General features: G+C 49.8%; 1 protein-coding gene across 1 annotated transcript in view; it reads left to right on the top strand.

Moving 5' to 3' along the window:
• Positions 1-26,867, top strand: part of CDH22 (cadherin 22) — a 142,906-nt gene that overhangs the window by 77,033 nt on the left and 39,006 nt on the right. The window contains exons 4-5 of the mRNA XM_018057957.1: positions 11,614-11,733; positions 22,501-22,668. Of these exons, the coding sequence (XP_017913446.1) occupies positions 11,614-11,733; positions 22,501-22,668 (288 nt within the window). The remainder of the gene's footprint in view (positions 1-11,613; positions 11,734-22,500; positions 22,669-26,867) is intronic.

The following is a 26,867-nucleotide window of genomic DNA, read 5'->3' as shown; positions in this document are numbered from 1 at the left end:
TTCATTCTGTCTGCCCTCTGATGGATAAGGATAAGCTTATGTGGAAGCTTCCTGATGGGAGAGACTGACTGAGGGGGAAGCTGGGTCTTGTTCTGATGGGTGGGACCAGGCTCACTAAAGCTTTAATCCAACTTTCTGTTGATGGGCAGGGCTGTGTTCCCTCCCTGTTGTTTGGCCTGAGGCCAAACCACGGTGGAGGTAATGAAGATAATGGTGACCTCCTTCAGAAGGTCCCATGATGCACTGCTGCACTCAGTGCCCCTGACCCTGCAGCAGGCCACCACTGACCCACGCCTCCGCTAGAGACTCACACACACAGGCAAGTCTGGGTCAGTCTCTTGTGGGGTCACTGCTCCTTTCTCCTAGGTCCTGGTGCACACAAGGTTTTGTTTGTGCCCTCTAAGAGTATGTTTCCCAGTCCAGTGTAAGTTCTGGCAGCTCTATGGTGGGTTAATGATGACCTCCTCCAAGAGGGCTTATGCCATACCCAAGTCTGCTGCACCCAGAGCCCCTACCCCTGTGGCAGGCCACTTCTGACCCGTACCTCTGCAGGAGACACTCAAACACAGTTCTGGCTCAGTCTCTGTGGGGTCTCTGGGCCCTGGTATGCACAAGGTTTGTTTGAGCCCTCCGAGTGTCTCTGGCGGATATGGGGTTTGATTCTAAATGTGATTTTGCCCCTCCTACCGTCTTGCTGGGGCTTCTCCTTTGCTGTTGGACGTGGGGTATCTTTTTTTTTTTTTGGTGGGATCCAACATTCTCCTGTCGATGGTGGTTCAGCAGCAACTTGTAATTTTGGAATTCTCACAGAAGAAGATGAGCACGTGTCCTTCTACTCCACCATCTTGGTGAGGTTCATGTGAAACAGTGGTTTTCAAAGTTTATTGTACATCCAAGTTACTTGGAGGACTTGTTAAAGCACGGAAGGCTCCCCTCTACCCCCAGGGTTTCTGATTCAGTGTTAGTTGCTCAGTCGTGTCCCACTCTCTGCAACGCCCATGGACTATAGCTCGCCAGGCTTCTCTGTCCATGGGATTCTCTAGGCAAGAATCCTGGAGTGGGTTGCCATTCCCTTCTCCAGGGGACCTTCCCAACTCAGGGTTGGAACCTGGGTCTCCTGCATGGCAGGCAGAGTCTTTACCATCTGAGCCACTGGGGAAGCCCATCACATCTGGGCTGTTAGAAATGTTGGCATTTTTAACAGAGATGCTGTCAAAGCTGATGCTGATGCTGCTGGTTCCGGGGACGCTTGAAGAACCAACTAAGTCTGTACCACAACTAAAGAATTCTTGCACTGCAACAAAAGATCCGCAAAAACTAAGCTAGAGAAAGAATGTTCCAGGAAGACGAAACAGTGAAGGCAAAGGTCCTGAGGCATAATGTGTCTTATCATGTTTGAGGAATAGCAAGGAAGTTGGTGTGGCTGAAAAGAGGAGTAAAGGAAGGGGAGAGGGTCCAAGGAGGTCAGAAGAGATACCAGAAGCTGGAGCACATAGGACTTTTGTAGCTGCTGAAAGCTTTGTGGTTGTGCTTTGAGTAAGATGGGGCGGGGGGTGGGGAGAGGAGTTCTATGATCCAGCACAGATTTTTAAAAGATAATTTGTTGGCTGAAACTAAGCTATAGGGGTTAAAGGTGAAAGTAGGGGGATCGGTGAGGAGACACCTATAATTGGGACAGGAGGTAATGGTGATTTGGATTCTGGATGTATGTTGAATGCAGACCAACAGGTTTGTGAGAGATTGGATGAGGGGAGTGAGAGAGAGAGAAGACAAGGATGAGGCTGAAGTTTCTGACCTGAGCAAGTGGATGGATGGAAATGCTATTGCTGAGCTGGGAAATGCTCCAGGAAGAGCAAATTTGCAGCACAAAATTAAGAGTTCCTTATTGGACATGTTTAGATTGAGATGTCTACTAGAAATCCAAGTGGAGTTGTCAAGGGGATAGTTAGATCTCTAAGTCAGGAGGTCAAAAGCAAAATGAGGGCTAGCGTTACCACTTTGGAAGTCATCTGCAAAGTGAGAATTTAAAGCTTGAGGCTGGGTGAAATCAACAAAGGAGTGAGTTTTGGTATGGAAGAGTTAGACTAGATAATCTCCTGATGTTGGGGGTCCCAGATCCCTTATGTAGGCTGGCAGAACCTGACCAGTGGACAGCAAGGGAATTTCACAGGGCTTCCATGCCCAGTTCAACCTCACCTACTTATTAATGCCAACTATGTGTAAGACAAAATCCTTGGCACTACTGAAGATACAGAAATGAGAAGTTCAATCCAGCACACATCTATTACCCACTACTTTATTCTGGGCACTGCTGGGGATGTAAAGATAAGTAATTGAATTAAATCCACAAATGTTTATTAGTACCCATTATATACAAGGCCTTCAGTGTACTTGGGTCTGTAGGGGTTGCAAAGATGAGTCACCCAACTAAGCAAACATTTATTAGTACTTACTTTATATATATATATGTGTGTGTGTGTGTATATATATATATATATATATCCCGAATGGGATAGAAAAATAAGCAGTTGCTTTAATTCAGTAAATACATAATAGTTCCTACTATGTATGTGGTCCTTCGCTAGGTATGTAAGGATGCAAAGATAAGCAAGATACTGCCATTCAAAGTGTTAGCAGATCAGTTTCATCTCTGGTGCCAACTCTGATCAACTGGTCGTAGGGCTGTGTTGAGAAGGTGTCTGAGGTCTCATTCAGGCTTAGCAGAAAAGAATGCCACAATCGATTAGTGATGTCTGCTGGGAGCAAAGGAAGGCAACTATGGAGGCACATATGCCATAGGATTGGCATTGCTGGACCATGAGATTGGGGCTCAACAGACTGTGGAAACCGATAGGGGCCCTGCCACAGCCGCTTTCCCTTGTATTGCAATCCCTCTGTGAGCAGCATCTTTAATAGATGGAAAAAGACTCTTTTGTAGTAGAGTCTGCACTTCTCGGGACATCCACTAAATAACAGCTATCAGCCAACACTGTTTTCACAAAGCTATTTCCCTTTATTCTCACAGTCCTGGGGAATAAGCAGGGCAGGTATTACTGTCCTCATTTTACCAATGAGGAGATGAATGCGGAGAGAGATAAAGTAACTTACCTGAGGTTCCATAGTAAGAGCTGGAGCCAGAAACAGATCCAAATCCTGGATCCAGAACCTAAGCTACTTGTCTCAGTAGGCATGAGAAACAGTCACAGCCATCTCTTTAGTGTGCACAGGACTTTAGAGCTTACAAAGCACTTTCACACCCCTAATCTCATTTCATCCTCCCAGGAACTCTCTTGGGTTAAGTGTAGATACCCTCATTTTACAGCTGAGGAAACTGAGGCCCGAGAGGGGAGGGAGAAATAAAATCGGGAGAACATACTATCTGATTGCCAGGGCCCGTGCTTGAGAGGACGGTGGCAGAGAAGAGGGGAGGAAGGCAGGGGGCAGTATGCTCCCCAGAGGTCCTGTTTGGGGAGGGCAGGGCAGGCTGGGACCCTCTGACTGTCCCACCTGCTGCTGGAGAGAGTGTGGCTCAACAGCCCTCAGGCCCAAGCCAGGAATCAATTGCTGGCCTCTGCAGAGACACATTCTAAAGATGTTTTTAATTAAAGTCCAGGAAGATCTATATGTGCAATATCTCCTTGCCTAGCAACGGCACTGGCTCTCACCACCCAGGATGGGGAGAAAAGGGGCAGGACGTTTCTTGTGGAGAGAGGTGGCAGAGAGGAGCACAGGCCCTGGCTTCACTTCGTTCTCTGTCTTTTCCATCAACAAACCCCTCAGCAAACACAAGCAGCCCCTCTCTGCCAGGCCCAGTGCCCACGCGTCAGTGAGCACAAAGGTGGCAAATGTGGCACCCTACCCTCAAGGGCCTAGCACACAGTAGGTGCTCTGGATATCTTGGGCAACTGAATAGAACTGAATACACCAAAAATGTTTGCTTTCTGCAACTGGCCGAGGGATGCTACAGCAGAAACTTAGAATGTTGCTGCCCCGAATAAACGAGGTGACCAGACTACTCCAAAAAGGGACCTATTTAAATGGGGAGAGGATGGAAGAGTCAATGGGACTCAATTTGGAACAAAAGAAGAATCCCCTTTCTCAGGGGGATAGATAAGATACACACACACACACACACACACACACACACACACATACACACAAGTGTTGCCTGCCTGGGTGAGTCCATGGCAACCTCTTTCTGTCCCCGTCTCTGTCTCTCTCTCTCTCGATATATATATATGTATATGTATATATATGTATATCTGCCTCTTTGACCATCATCTCTCTTTCTCTATTCTAATTTCTCCCTATGTATCTCGGTACCTCTGTTTTTGTCATTTTCTCTCTGTCTATCTGTCTGCATCTCTGTCTCTTGTTTCTCGGCCTCTGACCCACTTTCTTACCCCATCTCTGTATGCCGCCTTCTCTGTCCCTTGTCTCTTGACCTGCTTCCTCCCCCCACCCTTTCTTCTGACCCCCCTTTCCATGCAGCCACTTTCCTACATCTCCTGTGTATCATTCATCTATATTAGGCTGCCCTGATTGGGCAGCCGGAAGTGGAGTTGAGGCCAGTGCAGTGAGCCGGCATTGTAAGTGATGAGCAAAGAGGGAGTTGATAGGGGCAGGGGGCGGTGGTAAGAGGGGGAGTGTGAGAAGGGGCTTGTTTCCTGTGTAATCTGAATGTTCCCAGGGACTCGACAAGTGGTTTTTAATTTTTAATAGAAAGCATTCCATGCAGTTCTAGCAGCAGCGGGGGGTGGGACTCATTTTTCATAAATGTTTGAGAAGCTAAATGTGAGCCAAGGGTTTCCCCGGGCCCAGCAGGGCAGCAGAGGGAGGTAGGGAAGAAACAGGATGATAATAATTACAAATATCTTCATAATAATGACACTTGGTCACCTCAGTTGAGGACTCTGTTCTTTTCCAAAGCGTTTCATCTCTTTCATCTCATCAAGGGGTCTCCCTCACCCAGGATACAGGAAGCATAAAGTGTTATCTCCATTTTACAGAAGGGGAACTCAGGCCCAGTCAGGTTGGGTAGTTGTCCCATAGCCACACAGAGAGCCAAGGACAGGGCTGGAATGAGAACTTGTCTTCAACCCCTGACCTCCACTGCACATGGCACCACTTTTTCCCTGAGCAGCTTGGGGTTCTGGGGCCCATGTATGGGCCTCAGTTGGATTTCATAAACAGCAATGGTTAAAGGGAGAAGAGAAAGTGTTCTGACTTGGGAGCCAGAGCATAAATTCTAGTTCTGGACCCATGATAAACCATGTCAGAGCCACCCAGATAAACTAGAAACGAAGAGTGTGCAAGCCTCTTCCCTCCTGATACTGGTGCCCAGGAGTCTCCCACTCAGGGGCAAAGACACAGCCCCAGAGATCTTCTGACCATGTAGAGAGAAGAGAAAGGAATAGACTCTTATTGAGCACTTACTAAATGCTTGGCTTTACCAGCCTCTTAAATCCATCATCTCTAATCCCCATAACATCTCTGAGAGGCAGAGTGTGACCTTCTAACTTATCAGTGAGGAAAAAGGTCAAGCAAGGGAAAGACGTGATTGAGGGCACAGAGTGAGGAAGTGGTGGGATTTGAACCCAGGACTTTCTGATGCCGAAGTCCCATGTCTCCGTGAAGCTGCGAGGGGCATCTCTTTGTAGGAGTGTCCAACTTCTCATGCTGATTTGGTGGCTGGTGTCATACTTGCTGCTTCCTTTTGCGTGTCAGTCTCAGTGCAGGCACAGCGAGTTCAGGAGGGTGACATGCTGGCTACGGAGATGTGGCTTGGAGTCCTTTCCTACCACTTACTAGTGACTTCACCTGGGGAAACGCACTGAGTCTCTCTGTGACTCTGTTTCCCCATCAGTTCAATCTGGGGTTGCATGTAGGGCATCAGTTCTCAGTCTGGAATGCACTTTAGAATCACTGTTGGAGCTTTTAAAATACCCTTGCCTGTGCTCCACCCCCAAAGGAGTGCTATTAAATTAATCTAGGTTGGGGCTCAACATCAATTTTATTTTAAAACTCCTAAGAGATTCTAATGTACAGCCAGGTTGAGAACCATGGGTTTCTGTGCCCCCCCAAGGAGCAGCCTTTCCATATCCAACATTCTACACAGAGCCCTGGAGTTCTGAGATCCTGTTTACGCAGGAATCCTTTGGGCTATCCTTCCTACAGTTCAGTTCAGTTCAGTTCAGTCGCTCAGTTGTGTCCGACTCTTTGCAACCCCATGAATCGCAGCACACCAGGCCTCCCTGTCCATCACCAACTCCCGGAGTTCACTCAGACTCACGTCCATCGAGTCCGGGATGCCATCCAGTCATCTCATCCTCTGTCGTCCCCTTCTCCTCCTGCCCTGAATCCCTCCCAGCATCAGAGTCTTTTCCAATGAGTCAACTCTTCACATGAGGTGGCCAAAATACTGGAGCTTCAGCTTTAGCATCATTCCTTCCAAAGAAATCCCAGGGTTGAGCTCCTTCAGAATGGACTGGTTGGACCTCCTTGCAGTCCAAGGGACTCTCAAGAGTCTTCTCCAACACCACAGTTCAAAAGCATCAATTCTTTGGCCCTCAGCCTTCTTCACAGTCCAACTCTCACATCCATACATGACTACTGGAAAAACCATAGCCTTGACTAGACAGACCTTAGTTGGCAAAGTAATGTCTCTGCTTTTGAATATACTATCTAGGTTGGTCATAACTTTTCTTCCAAGGAGTAAGCATCTTTTAATTTCATGGCTGCAGTCACCATCTGCAGTGATTTTGGAGCCCCCAAAAATAAAGTCTGCCACTGTTTCCACTGTTTCCTCATCTATTTCCCATGAAGTGATGGGACTGGATGCCATGATCTTCGTTTTCTGAATGTTGAGCTTTAAGGCAACTTTTTCGCTCTCCTCTTTCACTTTTATCAAGAGGCTTTTTAGCTCCTCTTCACTTTCTACGGTAAGGGTGGTGTCATCTGCATATCTGAGGTTATTGATATTTCTCCCGGCAATCTTGATTCCAGCTTGTGTTTCTTCCAGTCCAGCGTTTCTCATGATGTACTCTGCATAGAAGTTAAATAAGCAGGGTGACAATATACAGCCTTGACATACTCCTTTTCCTATTTGGAACCAGTGTGTTGTTCCATGTCCAGTTCTAACTGTTGCTTCCTGACCTGCATATAGGTTTCTCAAGAGGCAGGTTCGGTGGTCTGGTATTCCCATCTCTGTCAGAATTTTCCACAGTTTCTTGTGATCCACACAGTCAAAGGCTTTGGCATAGTCAATAAAGCAGAAATAGATGTTTTTCTGGAACTCTCTTGCTTTTTCCATGATCCAGCGGATGTTGGCAATTTGATCTCTGGTTCTTCTGCCTTTTCTAAAACCAGCTTGAACATCAGGGAGTTCACGGTTCACATATTGCTAAAGCCTGGCTTGGAGAATTTTGAGCATTACTTTACTAGCAGGTGAGATGAGTGCAATTGTGCTGTAGTTTGAGCATTCTTTTGCATTGCCTTTCTTTGGAATTGGAATGAAGACTAACCTTTTCCAGTCCTGTGGCCACTGCTGAGTTTTCCAAAATTGCTGGCATATTGAGTGTAGCACTTTCACAGCATCATCTTTCAGGATTTGAAATAGCTCAACTGGAATTCCATCACCTCCACTAGCTTTGTTCATAGTGATGCTTTCTAAGGCCCACTTGACCTCACATTCCAAGATGTCTGGCTCTAGATTAGTGATCACATCATCATGATTATCTGGGTCATGAAGATCTTTTTTGTACAGTTCTTCCATGTATTCTTGCCACCTCTTCTTAATATCTTCTGCTTCTGTTAGGTCCCTACCATTTCTGTCCTTTATCGAGCCCATCTTTGCATGAAATGTTCCCTTGGTATCTCTAATTTTCTTAAAGAGATCTCTGGTCTTTCCCATTCTGTTGTTTTCCTCTATTTCTTTGCATTGATCGCTGAAGAAGGCTTTCTTATCTCTTCCTGCTATTCTTTGGAACTCTGCATTCAGATGCTTACGTCAGTCTGGAATTAGGCCCTTAACCTCATTTAGCAGAAGGGCTGGGGGCAGCACCACGGACAGCGAATGGCTCAATCTAGGCAATCCCAGCCCTGCTTCTGAAAGTCTGGGCTTGAACTAAATGCCAGGGAGAGAGAATCCTGAATCCAGTTCCTTGCTCTCCTCCTGCTCTTTCTTTCTCGCCTTTCTTTGACTCTTCTCTCACTTGCCTATCTACTTCTACTCCTATTGATCCCCACCCTACTACCTTATAAGGCAAGATACATGTGTGTTTTGACATCAGATTGACCTGGGTTTGAAACTTGCCTCTCCTATTTCCCTGCCAGATGAATTTAGCCAGGCACTGTCTCAGCTGTTGAACAAGGAAATCTGTTTGAGTTCTCACAATGGTCCTGAGTACCCCCATTTCACAGATGATGAAGTTGAGACGAAAGGGGTTCTTTGTTAAACTGCACTCAGCCTCCATTTCCTTACCTGCAAAGTAGAAATCTTAATAGAGCTTACTTCAAGACTCTATTATGTGAATTCCATGAGAGACTGTGCATAAAGGGCTTATTATAACATGTAGTACAAGGTAGTTATTTAATAAACCTAATCTATCATTATCATTGAAGACATTTATGTAATAATGGGTTTCATTATTATTCATTATTAATTTACATTGTCACCCTTCGCTGTGCATAACCGTTTCCTCATCTGTAAAATGGAAATGGTGCAGGAGTATACTGAAGTTGGCTTGTATCAGCTCATGAGAGCCAAATATTGATTTTCAGGAGTTTCATAAGCCACTTGATATCACATTGGTAGTTTGAAATTGGCCATGGTGAGAGTATTTACACCGTAGAAATCAGCAAACGCTACAAAGCAGGGCATTTATGCCCACCCCTCTGCCCCCCAGAGCCAATGGTTAAACATTTGCCAGCATGTCACTGCATCTGCCTCATCAAGTTGGCCTGAGGACTGAAGGAGAGAAGAGCCGTGATGGCGCGCTGTAAAATGCAATCGGCTAAACTTAGGGGGATGGCACAAAGTTGTCCTACAGCATCCACAAGTCTGGCACCCATTTGTCTGCTGACTCTGGGGAGCTTCTGACTTGTGAAGGAGGTGGGAGGGAGTGTGGGGCCTGGGGAACGAGGGGTGAATCACTGACCCTTCACCATCCCCATGCATCCGCATTAACTGTAATGGCTGCAGTAAAGAACCCCAGATTGGGGAAATGATTCCATCATCCCTGCGGGAGTCCCTGGGATACAGCCAGGGAGAGAGAGAGAGAGCTCAGCCATGTCCCTGGGGAGTCACTCAACCCAGCATTGTGTCTTGCCCAGGGGGTGGGGGCAACATGCAGAGGAGAGTGACAGGGAGATCCTCTCTCATAACAGTTACAGCAGCCACTATTTATTGAGCACCCACCATGAGCCTGACGCTGTATGTATCGTCTCTCATTTCAGCATGTCTGTGAGGGAGGCTTGATTGTGCCATTGTATACAAGCATGCAGTGCCTCCTGAGAAGACAGCAACAACCTGTGTTTATTGAGTTCTTAGCGTGGGGGTAGGCGCTGTCCTTGCTGCTGAATACGGAAATCTATTTGAATTCTGAAATCGATCCCAGGAGTCTGGTGGTACTCTCACCCTCATTTCACAAAGGAGGAAATTTAGGCAAAAATGGGATTCATGACAGTCCCAAGGTCAAACTGCTAAGAAGTGGCAGAGCCACTGACTGTGATTCAGTACACCAGGCCACCATCCAGAGTCACCGTGTGTGTCTGTGCTGACTCTGGCTTCCAGAGGACTTTGACCTTAGAGAGTCCTGGGTTCAAGTCCCACCACTTCGTCACTCTGTGTCCCCATTCAGGTCTTTTCCCCTGTTTGACCTCTTTCCCCACCTGTAATTTAGAGAGGTCCACTCTGCCTTTCAGAGATGCTATGAGAATTAGAGATAATGGATTTAAGTGGCTGGTGAAGCTAGGCATGCCGTGAGTGCTCAGTAGCATCTATTACTCTCTCTTCTCTCTGTTTAAGAGGAGGGGCCTGGGATCATGCCCTGGCCCTGAATAGAAGACCCCTTGGTTACCTAGCATCAAGAGGGAGGGGGCTTGCCCAAACCTCTTCCTCGCAGCTTCTCCAAGCAACTCTGACATGGTTGATGCGGAGCTGGAGCCGCCAAAAGAGAGAGGCGCATTGCAGGGCCAGTTTAGGAAGCTGGGAGGGGGGGACACGGAGAGGGAAATGAGAAATGCAAAAGAGTGAAAAATAAATACATGTGTCTGTCTGGAATGATCGAGGGCCCCAGGCTGGAGGCGGGAGAGGCGGGCGGCAGTCTGGGCTCAGCAGAATTGCTGCAGTAGCACTTCCAGAGCCTCACTCATTAGCCAGGCAGTGAACTGGCCGCACCCCCCAGCATGCCACCCCGCTGGCCCAGAGAACCCAGCCCACCAGGAGGGCTCTACCTGGAACCTTAGCAGGGCACCCAGAAGGGGGCATCTTCTCGAAGTGATGCCTGAGTCTCATCCCCCTTGGGTTCCATCCCAAGCCTTCATGACTCCCTTTTGGGTCTTATCCCTGCCTCTCTGGGAAGGTTCTGATGGACCACTCAGCTTAGCCCGTCCCTCCATTCAACCCCTCCCCCACCCCTTCCATCATCCTCACCCTGTCCAGCCTCACGTCCCAAGCTCTGCTTTCGTCAAATTGAACATGATGTCAAATTAGAGCCATCTCTGGGACAGGCCGAGAGAAGCTCCCAGTTTAATGAGGCAGCGTCGAAAATCAATAACTTAATTGCCGCTGTTTGATGGACTTTTATCCAATTTATACTCTCCCCAGCAGCCTACGTGCAGAGCATGAGAAAAAGTGTGTGTATTGGGACTGGGGACTGTCTGGACACCGGCGGGGAGGAACAAGGAGGGCACCAAGGACCACAGCCAACTACTTCCCAAATAAGAGCTGGGTGCTACTGTTCTTTTGCCTGGGGGCCAAGAGGCACTGGCCGCTGAGTCTCAGTAAACTTGGTTGTCCTTCTGCATTGACCTCCGTACATGCCCCCTCCATGGTGGGGATGGGAGTATAGAGGGTGGGAGGAAGAAGGCAGAATTTCCTTGAGAAATCAGGACGGGCTGGGATGGGTACAAAGACCCCTGCTTTGGGAGTAAAATGCATTGTTTCCAGTCTCAGCTCTAACTCTGACTGTGATGACCTTAACTGGTGAAATTAACCATTTCCACCACCACTGAGAGAAGGCTCTGAGCCTGTTCATTGTGCACTGGGAGTTTAAAATGCGTTCCATCATGAATAAGAACCAGGATTGTCCCCATTTTGCTGGTGAGGAAACTGAGATTCCGAGAGGCTCTCTTCTCTCGCCAGAGTCCTGCGGCTGGGAAAGGAGATTTGAATCCAGATCTGGCTCCATGGCCCTGCTCGTGCTACTGGGAAGGCCCCCAGATCTGGAAGCGGGTTGGGGCTTAATGTGGACAAGGGGACTGTGAAGGGATTGGCTTCAGTGACTTCCAGCCTCAGTCTCCTTTCCCAGCTTCTCGTGGGTGGGGAGAGGTGGAGAGAACGAGCACAGCGGCGCCAGCTGACTTCCGTCTCGCTTGTTCCCCCGGGCCCAGGCACATCGGTGATGCAGGTGATGGCCTCGGATGCGGATGACCCCACGTATGGCAGCAGCGCTCGACTGGTGTACAGCGTGCTGGATGGCGAGCATCACTTCACAGTGGACCCCAAGACCGGTGAGGGGCGGGGCCAGTCCAAGGGGCGGGGCTATAGGAGGGGCAGGGCGGGTGGGCGGGGCCAGAGGAGGGGCAGGGCGGGGTGGGCGGGGCCAGATAGGAGGACGGCCTTCTGCTCTCAGCCTTCCAACCAACAGTGCTGAGGTTAGGACAGGATACTGAAGCATCTCGCTGGATCCAGGAGACCCCAGGGTAGCGGAGAGGGAGGGCAGCCAGGCAAGAAGAGAGGACAGAGCAGTAGAGGGATAAATGGAGTGGGGGCACCTACGAGCCTGGCATAGAAACCAAAAGGCGGGAGGCAACCACTATGGGGCTCCTGAAAAGACGGCAGAGATCTGAACTCAGTGGCCCCCCCACCTTGGCCTAGGAACTAAACTGGGCAGACGCGTCCGCAGTCCATACGAGTCAGCCATAGTCATAAGTGTAGCTGGGGGCCGACGGGTAGCGGGGGACGTCAGTGGGCCTGTGCAAGGCACATTTTTGGCAGTTGTGAAACCTCTGTTCAAGTGACAGTTGTTAAGGATCTGATGGGAAGACAGAAGCCAAGACCTCTAGGGAAGGTCTTGGCTTACTGCTTTCCCCACCACCAGCAAGCAGTGCTGCAGTACCCCTCCCCGCTGTCCACTGCTTCACTCACTCTGAGGCTAGAACCTGAGTACATCCCCGGGTGGGGGAGCGGCTTGCCGGAGTGGCACAGACGATAGAAGGAGGAGGCTCAGAGAGGTGAACTGGTTCACTTGAGCTACAGCAGCTGGCTGTGGCTGCCGATGCCAATAGCAGTGCCCTCAGTGTCCCTGGGACTAGAGAAGGCAGGGGTTGAGACATCAGACACCGCCGAATGCTTATCGAAAGTCACCATGGGGCTCCTAGTCCAGTGGGGGTGGGGGACAGGCGTCTGCTTGGGCAATTAGGATGCCAGTTTCTTGGAGGCAGTGGTAGCAATCTCCAAAGGATAAAGTGCTGGCCAGACCAAGATGCAGAGAAGGGCATTCCAGGCAGAGGGCATGAGGCAGGCAAAACTGGGAGGAAGAGAACAGCCTGAGGCGTACGGGGAATTGTAAACAACTCAGGCCTGGGGAAGAGGCTTGTGGAGAGGTGACATGGAGAGGCTGGCTGGGGCCTGGCTGCATCGCGTGCAAGGCAAGCAAAGAACTTGGATTTTATTCTAAGGGCAGTGAAGCGGGAGGGTGTTTGATAGATTTGAGATTGGGATATTGTGTGTATGTGAGTTCATTTTGTTTAGGGGGAGGGTTCCAGTCTATAATCACATGCTCTTACACATAATATCTGCATTACTTTTTTTCTTTGCAAAACTAATACATTTTAGAAAACATTCAAACGTGAAAGGAATGTTTTTAAAAAGAGAGGAAGGAAGAGCTCTCTCACCCTCAGAAGTTGCAACCCCAAAGGGAGCCACGTGGTGTATATATCCTATGAGACCTTGAACTCATTCACTTGAAAAATATATATTTTTTTAAATAGATAATACATTTCAAGATTCAAAAAGTCCAAATTTGGGAGCTTCCCTGGTGGCTCAGAGGTAAAGAATCTGCCTGCCAGTTTAGGAGACACAGGTTTGATCCCTGGTCTGGGAAGATCCTGCATGACACGGAGCGACTAAGCCCATGTACCACAACTCACAGCTGCTGAGCCTGTGTGCCTAGAGCCTGAGCTCAAAAACAAGAGAAGCCACAGCAGTGAGAAGCCCACATCCCGCTAGAGAGTAGCCCCCACTTACCGCAACTAGAGCAAGCCCACACACAGCAACGAAGACCCAGCGCAGCCCCCCAAATGTCCAAATTTGTATTTAATGGAAATTTTTCACCCCTTCTAGTCCCCCAGATACCTGGTCTGTATCCCCAAAGCAACCAATGTAATTTTCTTGTGTATCTTTCCAGCTATTCTATGCATGTACAAGAAAGTAGGTACATGTATTTGTTTGTTTTTTCACGCAAATGGTAGCTATCAACACACACTATACACACTGCTTGCCTTTTTCACTTAACAATACATCTTGCAGATTATCCCATATCAGCACATAAAGAGCTTCCTCATTCTTTTATTTAACAGCTGTTGTGGATACACTGAAATTTATTTCACCAGTCCCCTCGTGATGGACACTTACGCTGTTTCCAATCTTTTCCTACAACCAACAATGCTACAGTGAATAACCTCATACATATATCATTTTGTGCTTGTGTGAGTGTATCTGCAGGATAATTTTCGGGAAGTGGAAAAGCTGGGTCAAAGAGCATGTGCTTTTGGAATCAGGATAGATAATGCCGAAATGTACCAGATTACACTTGCGAAGAGCCGCCTTGGAGAGAGCCTGTTTCCCCTCCCCCTTGCCAACCCTGTGGGTTCATTGATGACTTTAAAGCAGGAAAGTGACATGCTCAGGTTTTCATTTTAACAAGATCCCTCGGGCTGCCCTTGTATAGCATGGCTCAGAAGCAAGCACTGAATTCAGGGACACCCAGGAGCCTGGGGTGCCAGCAGAGAGCCCCGAAGGACAAAAGTCAAAGCCTGCGCCCTTTCTCAGCGCCCACCCAGACTCCTTAACTCGCTGCATCTGTTGGGGGCCAGAGATGATTTGGGATTGCTAGCAAAGATTCGTGGAGATGCTGAGGAGGGAGAATGAGGGGTGACAGTGAGATCCTGCAAAGGGTGAACCTTGGAGACCTGGGTGAATGCACAGGACTAGATTAAGGAAGGGATCTGGGCTTTCCTAACATCGGCACCTGGGATGGAAAGGGGCACCATCTACAAAAACAGAAGGATGAGTGTGGCTTAAGAAAACTGTCGAGGGGCAGAGGAATTACTGAGTATGCTTCAGGATCTGGTACAGAGCTATTTAATTCAATTTTAACTCTGTTGGCTTTAAGATGAGAGGAGGGAAGAATCGCCTAGAATGGGCCATCTGAAATATGGGCGTAAAGCTCCAAGAGCGCTTGGGACTCTTGAGCTTTGGCTTCCTTGTGTGCACAAGAGAGATAATAATACTCCTCTCACGTGACTGCTGGGAGGGTCCAATAGGAGAATTCATTCATTCATTCACCAGCTCTTTATGGAATGCCTGTGGATGTCCTGCTGTCTCCAGCCCCTAGGAAGGCAGCAATAGGCAAACTCAAGACTCTACCCTCACGGAGCTTTTAAGTAGGAAATACAGAAAACAAGCACACAAACATTCAACATAATGTTGAGTAGCAATGAGTGCTAGGAAGACACCTAAGCAGGATAAGAGAGTAGACTTAGATGAGGAAATCAGGACAGACCTTTCTGGGGAGGTGACACTGGGGCTGAGCCTTGAATGAAAGTGAAGGGGTCGGCCACCCCGTTTCTAGGACAGAAGATGCAGGCCAGGGAACAGTGAGGGTGTGATGGGCTCAGTGCAATCCCTGGGGATGATGGGGATGCAACCTTCATGCCTTCAGCCTGAGAGTTAATCAGCTTTAAGGTGCGGATGAAAAGGCAGGACAGAGAAATAAGGGCAGGGCCAGGACCGAGTCTGGGAGGTGACAGGGGTGGGCAGATGAAGCATCAGACTCCAAGAGAATGAGGAGGATGGTCAGGTTCTAAGAAAGAGCATCCCCCTCGCTGTAGAGAGTTGGGAGGAAGGTGGCAAGTAGGAGGCCGTGGAGCCTGGGAGGGCAGGAACAGTTCTCAAGAAGCTCGAAAGTGGGCAGGGGGCAAGGCAAGTGGAGAAACACAAACGGGGTCCTTGTTTTCAGGATCCTTCAACTTCCACAGTCTGAAAGGGTCTTTGTGGAGGTATTGCCGAGGAGGGACTCGATGTTTCCTCCCCGAGCCTTCGGCCCCACGGTAGGAGCCGCCCTGGTGCCATTTCCAGCCCCAGCTTCATTTCCCCAGCCAGGAATATTCCGCTGATGCGGGTCTATATTTAGCAGCCGCGGCGAGGTACAGTCTGTTCTCGCTGTGCAGATAGCAGGGAGCAGAGCCGGAACGGGGCCTGAGAGGAAGGTGTAAGGGAAGGGAGGAGGCGGGGCGCCACGAGGCCCGTGCCAGAGGAGGAATTAGCGTGTGTGTTTTAAAGGCCAGGCCTGCCAGCAGACCCCCCACTGGGAAAACAGGGATGGCATTTGCGGGGCTAATGAGGCGTCACTTGGGCTCCAGGGCCCCTTCTGCAGCATTTGGAGGGGACCGCGGGGGCGGGGAGGATAACAGCTGGAACTGGGGGCGTCGGGTGAGGACGAGGCTGTGGGGAGCAGGGGCCAGGTTCTCATTACCAGCCCCCGCCCAGCCACCATCCCAGCAAGAATAGAAAGCCTCTGGCTCTCAGAGACTTCAAGATCTCTGCTGAACGTTCTTAGCTGAGCCAGAAACACTGGCTTCCTGAAGAGGGAATGACACTCATGCTTCTAAGTGCCAGATCCCAGATCCCCGGGGTCAGGATGATGCACTGGATCTGGTTTCTGCCGTCATAGGCTTTTGTTCCAACAGAGAAGCCAGATACAGACAGACCACTACACCCAGGCTGCCTGAGGCAGGCAGAGGGTCTATGGTTGTAGGTCTGTAAATCAGAATGTTTATCGAACACGTGCTATGTGCTGGAATATATAGATAAGATGATGAACAAGGCCACTGTGGGTCTCAGCCCTTGTAGAACTGATTTATGGGGTCCACAACCTAGGGCTTGGGGAGGGGGAATCCTCAAGGCATCTCCAAAATGTGGGGCCTGCTGCTGAAGCTTTGTCTCATTTAACCCACGTAAGAGCCCTTTCCACTGAGTAGTCCCATTGTACAGAATCAGAAACTGAGGCTCAGAGAGAGTTAAGAACTTGCCCAAGGTCAGATAACATATAAATGGTGGAAAGAGGGCTTGAACCTGTATCAATCTGACTCTAAAGTCCCTCATTTTTGTGCTACTTCTTATCTGACTCTGTGTGGCCCTGGGACATGATAGCCCCTCAGTAAGGCCCTGATAAATGAGTCAGTGAATGAATTTTCAGAGCCAGATTTTTCTTCAGTAATTTTATTTATTTGTTTATTTTTGGCTGTGCTGGGTCTTCGTTGCTGTGCGGGCTCTGCTCTAGTTGTGGAGAGTGGTGGCTTCACTCACTGTGGTGTGCAGGCTTCTCATTGTGGTGGTTTCTCTTGTTGTGGAGCATGGACTGTAGGGTGTACAGGCTTCAGTAGTTGCAACTCACAGACTTAGTTGCTCCTTGGCCTGTGGGATCTTCCCACACCAGGGATCAAACCTGTGTCTCCTGCATTGGCGGGCAGATTCTTTACCACTAAGCCACCAAGGAAACCCAGAGGCAGATAGTTTAAGAGCTGATTTGAGAATTTTGCCTCAGACTCTCAGGTGGACACCAGCCTCCAGGATGCTTCTCCCCAAACTGGGGGTAGAAAGGGGTGTGAAATAGAGCAGATTGCAAAATATGGCATCAAGTCCTCCCATCCCTGAATTGGCCTCCTAGTAAAGTAACTTCAGCTCTTCCCATCGAGGGGGGAGGAGGGGTCTACTTCCCTGCCCCTTGAATCTGGGCCGCCTTACGACTTGCCCTGGCCAGTGGAATGTAGCAGAAATGATGTTCTGCAGATTCCTAGGTTAGATCTTAAGAGACCTTGCAGCTTTCATGCTTCTCTCCTGGAACACGGTCCTGAGATCACGGTTTAAGGAAGCCAGCCCAGCCCACAGGAGGGTGAAAGAAGGCCTGGTGAACAGCCAGGATCAACTGCCCAGCATGTATCAATACATGAGGCCATCTTGGACCTTCCAGCCAGATGGCCCTCCAGTGAAACGCAGCTACAGGAGTGAGCCCAGAAGAGGAACGGGCTGGGGAATCTCGATTTATCTGTTAGCTATCTACCGCTATGTGACAAACTGTCCCCAAACACAGTGGCTTAAAACAGCAACAATTTATTATTTGTCATGATTCTGTGGGTTGGCTGGGCAGTTATTTTGCTGGGGTCACTCACATAGCAACAGTCAGCTGGCAGGTCAGCTAGGACAGCTGTGGCCTTTCATCTTGGGTTTCTTCATGGTGCAGTGGTCTCAGGGTTCCAAGGAGACAAGCCCTGGCACACAAGGGTTTATCAAGTATCTCTGCTTCTGTCACACTTGCTGATGTCCTGTTGGCCAAAGCAAGTCCCATGGCCGAGGCTGGAGTCAGCATGGGAGAGGCTGACCCAAGGCGTGGATCACAGCAGGCGTGGTTCCTCGGGAGCTATCACCATAGCAACCTGTTATTGGGTGTGGCCAGGGGGGACAGGGTCCAGAGGATAGCATGGCTTCAGGGTACCCCCCTCCTAGTTATCCAGAGAGGGTACCTGCTCACACACTCAGCACAGCTTCATGACCCATTTCTAGGGATGAAGACTTACATGTCCCCAGTTCCTCTGGAGTCAGAAGTGACAGGGACAGCAAGGAGGCCAGTCACATAAGCATGGCACCTCACCCACAGCATAGATCTCAGTCAGACCCCTGCTCCCAGCCCCACTCAGAGCTGAGGTCACTGAGCTTTAGGTCCACAAGCTTATCCATGCACAGTGGCCCCATCACCAGACTCCACATCAGTGAGATCCCAGACATAAATGACAAAGCTTAGCCCATAGATTTCCTTGGTGGCTCAGATGGTAACGCGTCTGCCTACAATGTGGGAGACCTAGGTTCAATCCCTGGGTAGGGAAGATCTCCTGGAGAAGGAAATGGCAACCCACCCGTGTTCTTTTTTTTTTTTAATTGGAGGCTAATTACTTTACAATACTGTGGTGGTTTTGGCCATACATTCACATGAATCAGCCATGGGTGTACTGTGTTCCCCATCCTGAACCCCCCTCCCACCTCCCTTCCCATCCCATCCCTCAGGGTCATCCCAGTGCACCAGCCCTGAGCACCCGGTCTCATGCATCAAACCTGGACTGGCAATCTGTTTCACATATGGTAATATACGTCTTTCAATGCTATTTTCTCAAATCATCCCATCCTCGCCTTCTCCCACAGAGTCCAAAAGTCTGTTCTTTACATCTGTGTCTCTTTTGCTGTCTCACATATAGGGTCATCGTTACCATCTTTCTAAATTCCATATATATGCGTTAATACACTGTATTGGTGTTTTTCTTTCTGACTTACTTCACTCTGTATAATAGGCTCCAGTTTCATCCACCTCATTAGAACTGATTCAAATGCATTCTTTTTAATAGCTGACTAGTATTCCATTATGTATATGTACCACTGCTTTCTTATCCATTCATCTGCCAATGGACATCTAGGTTGCTTCCATGTCCTGGCTATTGTGCTGTGATGAACATTGGGGTACACGTGTCTCTTTCAATTCTGGTTTCCTTGGTGTGTATGCCCAGCAGTGGGATTGCTGGGTCATATGGCAGTTCTAGTTCCAGTTTTCTAAGGAATCTCCACACTGTTCTCCATAGTGGCTGTACTAGTTTGCATTCCCACCAACAGTGTAAGAGGGTTCCTTTTTCTCCGCACCCTCTCCAGCATTTATTGTTTGTAGACTTTTTGATAGCAGCCATTCTGACTGGCATGAGATGTTACCTCATTGTGGTTTTGATTTGCATTTTTCTAATAATGACACTCCAGTAGTCTTGCCCGGAAAATCCCATGGATGGAGGAGCCTGGTGGGCTACAGTCCGTGGGGTCGCAAAGAGTCGGACACGACTGAGCGACTTCACTTTCACTTTTTCTTTAGCCCATCTTAAGTGCTCGACTGGCCCACCCCTCAGCCCGCCCCTCTGCCTGGCTCACGCAGGGAGCCCCCCACCATGTCTCTGGCCCGTGATCACTCCCCTGTCAGTCCATCTGTCAGCCCTCTCCTTTCGGCCCTCCCACCTTCTTTCTCCACCCCTCCCTGTCCGTCTGCCTCTCTGGCGTCCCTGGGGAGGTCTGTTCACGCTGCCCTTGCTGATCTTGGCCTTGCTTTCTTCTTTCTTTTGGTTTCTCTCCAGGCCTCTGTCTCTCCGTGGGTCTTCCTTTCCCTCTCCTCCCCTCTGTTCCCTTCTTCTGTGCCTCGAGTACGTGGCGCTCTCTGTCTCTTTCCGCTCTGACCTCTCAGACTCCTCTCTGTCTGTCTCTCTCTCCTTCCCTCTCTGCCACCTTCATCCTCCTCCCTCTCTTCTCTCTTCCCTTCCTGCTCTTTCCTTCCTCCAGCCCTTCAGGGTAGAGGACACACAAGGGCACCTTCCCAGTACGGCCCCTGCCATCCTGGACTTGGGTCCTGCCCTAATTCCCAGAAGGGATTCCTCTAACAGTCCCCGTATTGAGGTCCAGCACCAGGGAGATGGGGCAAGGAGCCCAGTGCATGACTGGAAGCATGGCTTGCCTGATTAGGACGGAGATGAGCAAGGGCTCTCTCAGGAGCTGAGACAGAAGCACAGCATCACTCTGTCAGAGGCCTGCACTCTCCCCTTGTACCTGAGGGTGGGTGGGGTGGGGGATACCAGGCTGGCTGGGCAGGGGCCCTCCTTCCTTACTGAGGTCCGGCAGAGCAGTCCACAGCATGGGCTCCGGCCCCAGAGAGCCTGCTGGAATCCTGACTGGGCACTTTCTCCGAGTGCGACCTTGGGCCAGTACTTAACCTGCCTGTGTCTCCATGTCCTCATCTGTAAACTGGGTATAATCACAGCCCCATCCTCATAGGGCTGATGAGAAATTTAAATAAGGCAGTTCCCTTAAGGTGCTGAGAACCATGGCAAGCACAGGAAAATGCACATCCATGTCAGCTATCACTGTTACTGTCACATGCAGTTCTCATGAGATGAAACTCTGCACCAATTTTGCCCCCCAGGGACCATTTGCCAATGCCTGGAACTGTAGCTGGGAGGGGGAGGGCGCTGCTACCAGCATCTCGTGGATGGAATTATCCTGCCCGAGATGTCCACAGTGCCAGTTGGGGAAATCCTGCTCTTTGGGGAGGTATGTGATGGTCCCATTTTATAAATGACGAAACTGAGGTCCAGAGAGGTGAGGGGTTTTGCTCAAGATCACCTGGTCAACAAATAGCAGAACTGGGATTTATCCCAAGTTCGTCTGCTTCCAAGTCTCCCGTGCCCTTGGAAAGATCAGTCCAGGCCAAGGAGGAGTCAGGAGGGAGCTTATTGAGGAGTCTTGAAGGCCGCTGATAGAAGGTCTCCATGACCCTGATTAGACAGACCGCACTTTCCGTATCTCCATGGGATCCCACAAAAGCAGGCACACCCCCTAGAGGCACCACCTCTGGCTCCCCAAGTCACACACACACACACACACACACGCACACTATAGCCTCTCCTCCCGTTCCATTGCCTTTATTGGAGGCTAGGGGCTGTCTGGGGACATCAGGAGGGAGAGATTGGGTTTTATGGGGCGCATCATGGGGCTGCTGGTGCGTGACTCCACCTGGTGCTCAGGCCCTGGGCACCACCTGCCACCACCTGGCGCTCACAGGTTGAAGTGGGTCAGGGGTGGGGGGGCTCTGACTGGTTCATCAACTCCCCCCTCCCGCCTGATCTCCCACCGTATAAGCGTGTGTGCAGGGAGACCAGAAGTCCAGCCTTCCCCTGCTCAGAATTCATCTTGCAGCCACCCCCTCCTGCTGCCCCTCTGCCTGCTTCCATTAACAGTTTGAAGGATTGTCTGATCAGCAATTAGCTGGTGCCTGGACAGAGAATCTGGGGCCGGGCCCTGGAGGAAAGGGCTGGGGTCCCCAGGGCTGGGGGATGACTTAATCGTGGAGGGTGTATGTGTGTGTGTGAGAACAAGTGTGTGCTAGTAGCTATGTGCTATGCCTGTGCATGTGACCTCATAGGTGTTACCTGTGTATTTATGTATTAACAGTAGGTCTAAGTGTGTGAGACATATCAGTGTTTATGTGCGAGCGAGTGTGACTCCATCGTGAGTGTGTTTGAGGGTGGCTGTCAGGCCAGTTCACTCAGTTAAACATTCACCAAGCTGCCACACTGGGGCTGGCTCCGGGCTGAGTGACACCGACCCAGAGATGAATCAGACAGGCCAGGCTCACCCAGAAAATGTCGGGATTCCCCCTCATATGGGGAAACTGAGACCCTGAAAGTGGGATCGGAGGCTCAAGGCAGAGTCACACAGTGCCTGATTCTGGGCCCTACGCCTCTTTTTAGTAAACTAAACAGTCCATATTCTGTTGCTTTGGGGTTGCATGTGAGTGTGTGAATATGCGTGTATGTGTGTGAGTGTGTGGATGTATGTTAACATGTCTGTATATAACGTGTGTGTTTATGTGTACAAGTGGATGGGAAAGTGTGTGTTTTAAAGTATATGTGCATGTGACTGGGCTTCCCCAGTGGCTCAGCGGTAAAGAATCCGCCTACAATGCAGAAGATGTGGGTTTGATCCCTGGTCTAGGAAGATCCCCTGGAGAAGGAAATGGCAACCCACTCCAGTGTTCTTGCCTGGAGAATCCCATGGACAGAGGAGCCTGACGAGCTACAGTCCACGGGGCCGCAAAGAGTCAGACACGAGCTGAGCAACTGAAGACACATGCATGCGTGAATCTGATGTGAGAGAGCAGTGTGTGTGTGAGGGTATGTGTGTGTGGAGTGCTGAGTGTGAGTTATCTGTGAGCCTGTCTGTATAAGCATGCGTGTGTGTGTGTCTGTGTCTGTGTGTGTGTGCTGAGCCCCACACCTACACAGTGGTCGGATCAGTGTCTTCTGTATCCGCAACTCCCCTCCTGAACTTGAATGAGCCTGGCCTCTGCCTGGGGAGGGGTCTCTGTATCAGTTGGCAGCTGGCAAGGGGCATCCCTGGCCTCAACCCCCCACCCACAGGTGTGATCCGGACGGCCGTGCCCGACCTTGACCGCGAGAGCCAGGAGCGCTACGAGGTGGTGATCCAGGCCACAGACATGGCGGGCCAGCTGGGCGGCCTCTCCGGCTCCACGACCGTCACCATCGTGGTCACTGATGTCAACGACAACCCGCCCCGCTTCCCGCAGAGTGAGTGAGGCCTTCCCAGAGGGAGCAGTGGGTCTGTGTGTCTGTCTGGTCATCCCTCCCGGCCACTCTCTGACCCCGAGCTGCCCTGCAGCCTTCTCACCACAGAGGGACTCCCCAGTCTGTCTATTCATCCAAGTCACCCCAACCCCCTCCCCCCTCCAATCTTACTTTTTGCAAGAGACAGCCCCAACGTTGTCTGACTTTCCATACATCCACGTAGCACACATACCACCCCTCCCCGCGCCTTGCTTCAGGCCAAGAGGGAGCCCCTGTCTGTCCACCCACTCCGGCTGGTCCTTGCACACACTCCTGTCATGCTTATTATGTGTGATCTGCTACTGATCTGAGCTTCAGAGGCACGCTGGGGATGGAGGGACAGACACAGGGTCTTTTAGACATACAGACAGAGGCTGCAGCCATGCCCAGGGGCACCTATCATTTGTGCATAGAAATGCCAGGGTCTGGAGAGACAGGTCTTTTCCTTCTCCTCTGAGCCTGGAGGACTCTGTGCTTCTGAACTGGGGGAGAGTGCTTTCCACTCTGCCTCCCCAGGCACAGCAGAGTGGGGGTGTCTTCTCTGGCTCAGTCCCTGCGCCCTCCCGTCAGCCCAGCCAGCCCCTCCATCCCAGGTTCAGACGAGAAGGCTGTGCCCAGGAAGCCGCTGAAGCTGGCAGAGACTAACTGCCGTGGGGAGCCGGGCTGATCCCTATCGGGCGAGTCATTACTTGAGGCCTGCTGCTCACATTAGGCCCTGCCACAGGGGACTGACCCCCGAGAGATAAGGGAATCCAATCCCTTAGCTGAGAGCACATCGCAGCCTAAGCGCCTCAGTCCAGACGCCGAGCGGGGTGGGCAGGGCCCGCAGCCAGCTCCCCATCTTTGCTGTTCCCCGGGGAACCCGGTCCAGTAGCCGCCCTCAGCCACTCCCCCAGCCCAGCCCCACTCACTTGATGAGGAAGCTTCAAAACCCCTGTGAAGGGGCGGGGGCCACCCAGTTTTCTGTGTGCCAGGCTGTGTGCCAGCCCTGAGCTGGAAGCGGTGGGGCAGAAGAGAGGCCAGGGCCCCTGGAAGACTCTTATTTATTCATTCATGTATTCTTTCTTTTTTTTTTTTTAACCTTTTCATTTTATACTGGAGTGTAGCCAAGTAACGATGTTGTGACAGTTTCAGGCAGACAGCAAAGGGACTCAGCCATACATATCCATGTGTCCATTCTCCCCCCAGCTCCCCTCCCAGCCAGGCTGCCGCAGGACACTGAGCTGAGTTCCCTGCTCTGTACAGCAGGACCCTGTCGGTCATCCATTTTTAATATACAGCCATGTTGTTCATCTATTCTTTCTTTCTTTCTTTATTGGGAAATACAGCACACAGACAGAAATGCATAAAATATAAATGTCTAGTTCAGCACATAATTACAAAACAAACATTCTTGTAACCACCGACCAGGACCCAGAAGCTGCCACAAGTCCTTTCTTGATGATAACTTCTCCCCTTACCTTTTCCTCCAGAGTTAACCACCACCCACTTTCATGACCATCATCTCTTTGCTTTTCTTTTTCTTTTTTATCAAAGTATAGTTGGTGGATAATAGGGGCTTCCATGGTGGCTCAGATGGTAAAGAATCTGCCTGCAATGCAGGAGACCTGGATTCAGTCCCTGGGTGGGGAAGATCCCCTGGAGAAGGGAATGGCAACCCCCTCCAGTATCCTTGCCTGGAAAATTCCATGGACAGAGGAGCCTGGCTGGCTACTGTGCATGGGATCCCCAAGAGTTGGACGTGACTGAGCAACTAACACTTTCACTTTCTTTGATGTATAATATTATGTAAATTATAGGTGTACAATACAGTGATTCATAATTTTTAAAGGTTTACTCCATTTATAGTTATAACTAATTATAAATTAGTTGCTATATTCCCCATGTTGTACAATATATTCTTGTAGTTTTTTTAAACCTAATAATTTGTACCTCTCAATCTCCTCCTACATTGCCCCTGCCCACTTCCCTCTTCCCGCTGGCAACCATTAATTTGTTCTCTATATCTGTGAATCTGTTTCTTTTTAAAATATTCTTTAGATTATATATATATATGTGATATCATACAGTATTTGTCTTTGTTTGACTTATTTGACTTAGCATAATGCCCTCCAAGTCCATCTTGCTGCAAGTGGTAAAATTTCACTTTTTTATGGCTGAGTAGTATTCCATTATATATAAGATTGCATATATACCACCTTTTCCTTATCCAGTCCTTTACGATTGATTCACCCATATAGGCAACATCTAACATTACAGTTTAATTTTATAAGTTTTTTAACCTTATCTAAATGGAAACTCACAATACAAATGATTCATCTTGCTTTTTTATCTCCCCAAATTATGTTTGTGAAATCACATGTTATTGCTTCTAGCTATAATGTATTCATTTTCAGTGCTGTATAGTATTCCATGATTTATCTATTCTCCTGCCAATGGACATTTACGTTGTTTCCAGTCTGAGGCTATTATAGAGGACACCACTTTGAACATGGTTGTATGCGTCCTACTGCTGTTTTCCATGCAATTTCATTCGTCTACAGAGGAGCAGAATAAACTCATCTTCAACTTTACTAAATAAAGCCACATTGTTTTCCCCCATGAAGAAATGCATGTGTCCATCATACCATACCCTCACTGATTCTTGGTACTGTCAGATTTCTTTCATTTGTGTTAATCTAGTGAGTGTATGGAGAAGGCAATGGCACCCCACTCCAGTACTCTTGCCTGGAAAATCCCATGGACGGAGGAGCCTGGTAGGCTGTAGTCCATAGGGTTGCACAGAGTCGGACATGACTGAGCAACTTTCCTTTCACTTTCCACTTTCATGCATTGGAGAAGGAAATGGCAACCCACTCCAGTGTTCTTGCCTGGAGAATCCCAGGGATGGGGGAGCCTGGTGGGCTTCCATCTATGGGGTCGCACAGAGTCGGACATGACTGAAGCAACTTAGCAGCAGCAGCAGCAGTGAGTGTGTACTAGTAACTCATGCTGCTTTTCATTCATTCACTCACTAGTCACTCAAACATTTCATTTATGTGACAGCCTGGTGTTCTGCCAGGCACCATGAATGCCTGATGAATAAGAGATGTGGTCCCTGCCTTGCAGGAGCTCACAGCCCAGAGGGAGGGAGAAGACAGAAGGAGAGAGAATAAACAGAAAATAATAGGGAAATGCAGTAATCCTTACAAGCTTGGGGGCCCTGGACACATAGGACCAGAGCCTGGAGGTCTGGGAACCTTCCCCATTACAGGAGGTAATAGTCACTGAGACTAAAAAGGAGGGGAAGCAGGGGAAGTGAAGGCAGGGAGGAGAGTAAAGCGAGGGAATGTCTAGAGGTGGCACAGACAGAGCAAGTCATCCTGAAGGAACTGCAAGAACTTCAGCCAGGCCAAGGCTCATGTTGAGGTGGGGATTTGGAGGCATGAGGGTGCAGAAGTCAGCAGGGGCCAAGGGGCTTGTACAACTTCATTCCAAGTGCAGTGTGGATGGTAAGGCAGCCCCTCCCCCAGCTTCCACCAGCGCTGGGGGAGCTATGGCAAAGAGTAGGGGGTGGCATGGTCACCTTGTGTTAAGAGTCCCCCCAAGACTCTTCCGTGAGAGTCAATCAGAGACAGCCACACCACACAAGAGTATCCAGACCAGTGCGGGCTCCAAGAGACACATCCCCAGTGCCACAGCCCCTGCTTCCCCTGGGCGGGCCCATCACTTAGCAAATCACCCTCACCTTCAACTCCACTCTGGAGGGAGAGCAGGGAGCCATTTGAGTTCCACTTGACCCTCATTCCTTCTGGCTTCCCCTCTGCTTCCCCACTCTGGTAACAGTGGCCATCTTGCCATTCTTCAAACAAGCCAGGCATTGCACCCACCTCAGGGCCTTTGCACCTGCTGTTCCCTCTGTCTTTCCCAAATATCTGCTTGACTCACTGCCTCACCTCCCTCAGACTTTTGCAGAAATGTTGTCTTTTCCTCGATTACGCCATTTACAGTGTTTTTTTTTTTGGCTGCATCCTGTGGCATGTGGGATCTTAGTTTCCCGACCAGGGATTGAACCTTCGCCCCTTGCATTGGAAGCACAGAGTCTTAACCACTGGACTGCCAGGAAAGTCCCAATTACCCTATTTAAAACTCCACATACACCTTCATCATCACCCCCCATTTCC

This window comes from Capra hircus, chromosome 13, assembly GCF_001704415.2.
Source record: "Capra hircus breed San Clemente chromosome 13, ASM170441v1, whole genome shotgun sequence".
NCBI lineage: Eukaryota > Metazoa > Chordata > Mammalia > Artiodactyla > Bovidae > Capra > Capra hircus.
Note: the sequence above shows the minus strand (reverse complement) of the source record. Positions and strands in the feature narration are given on the sequence as shown.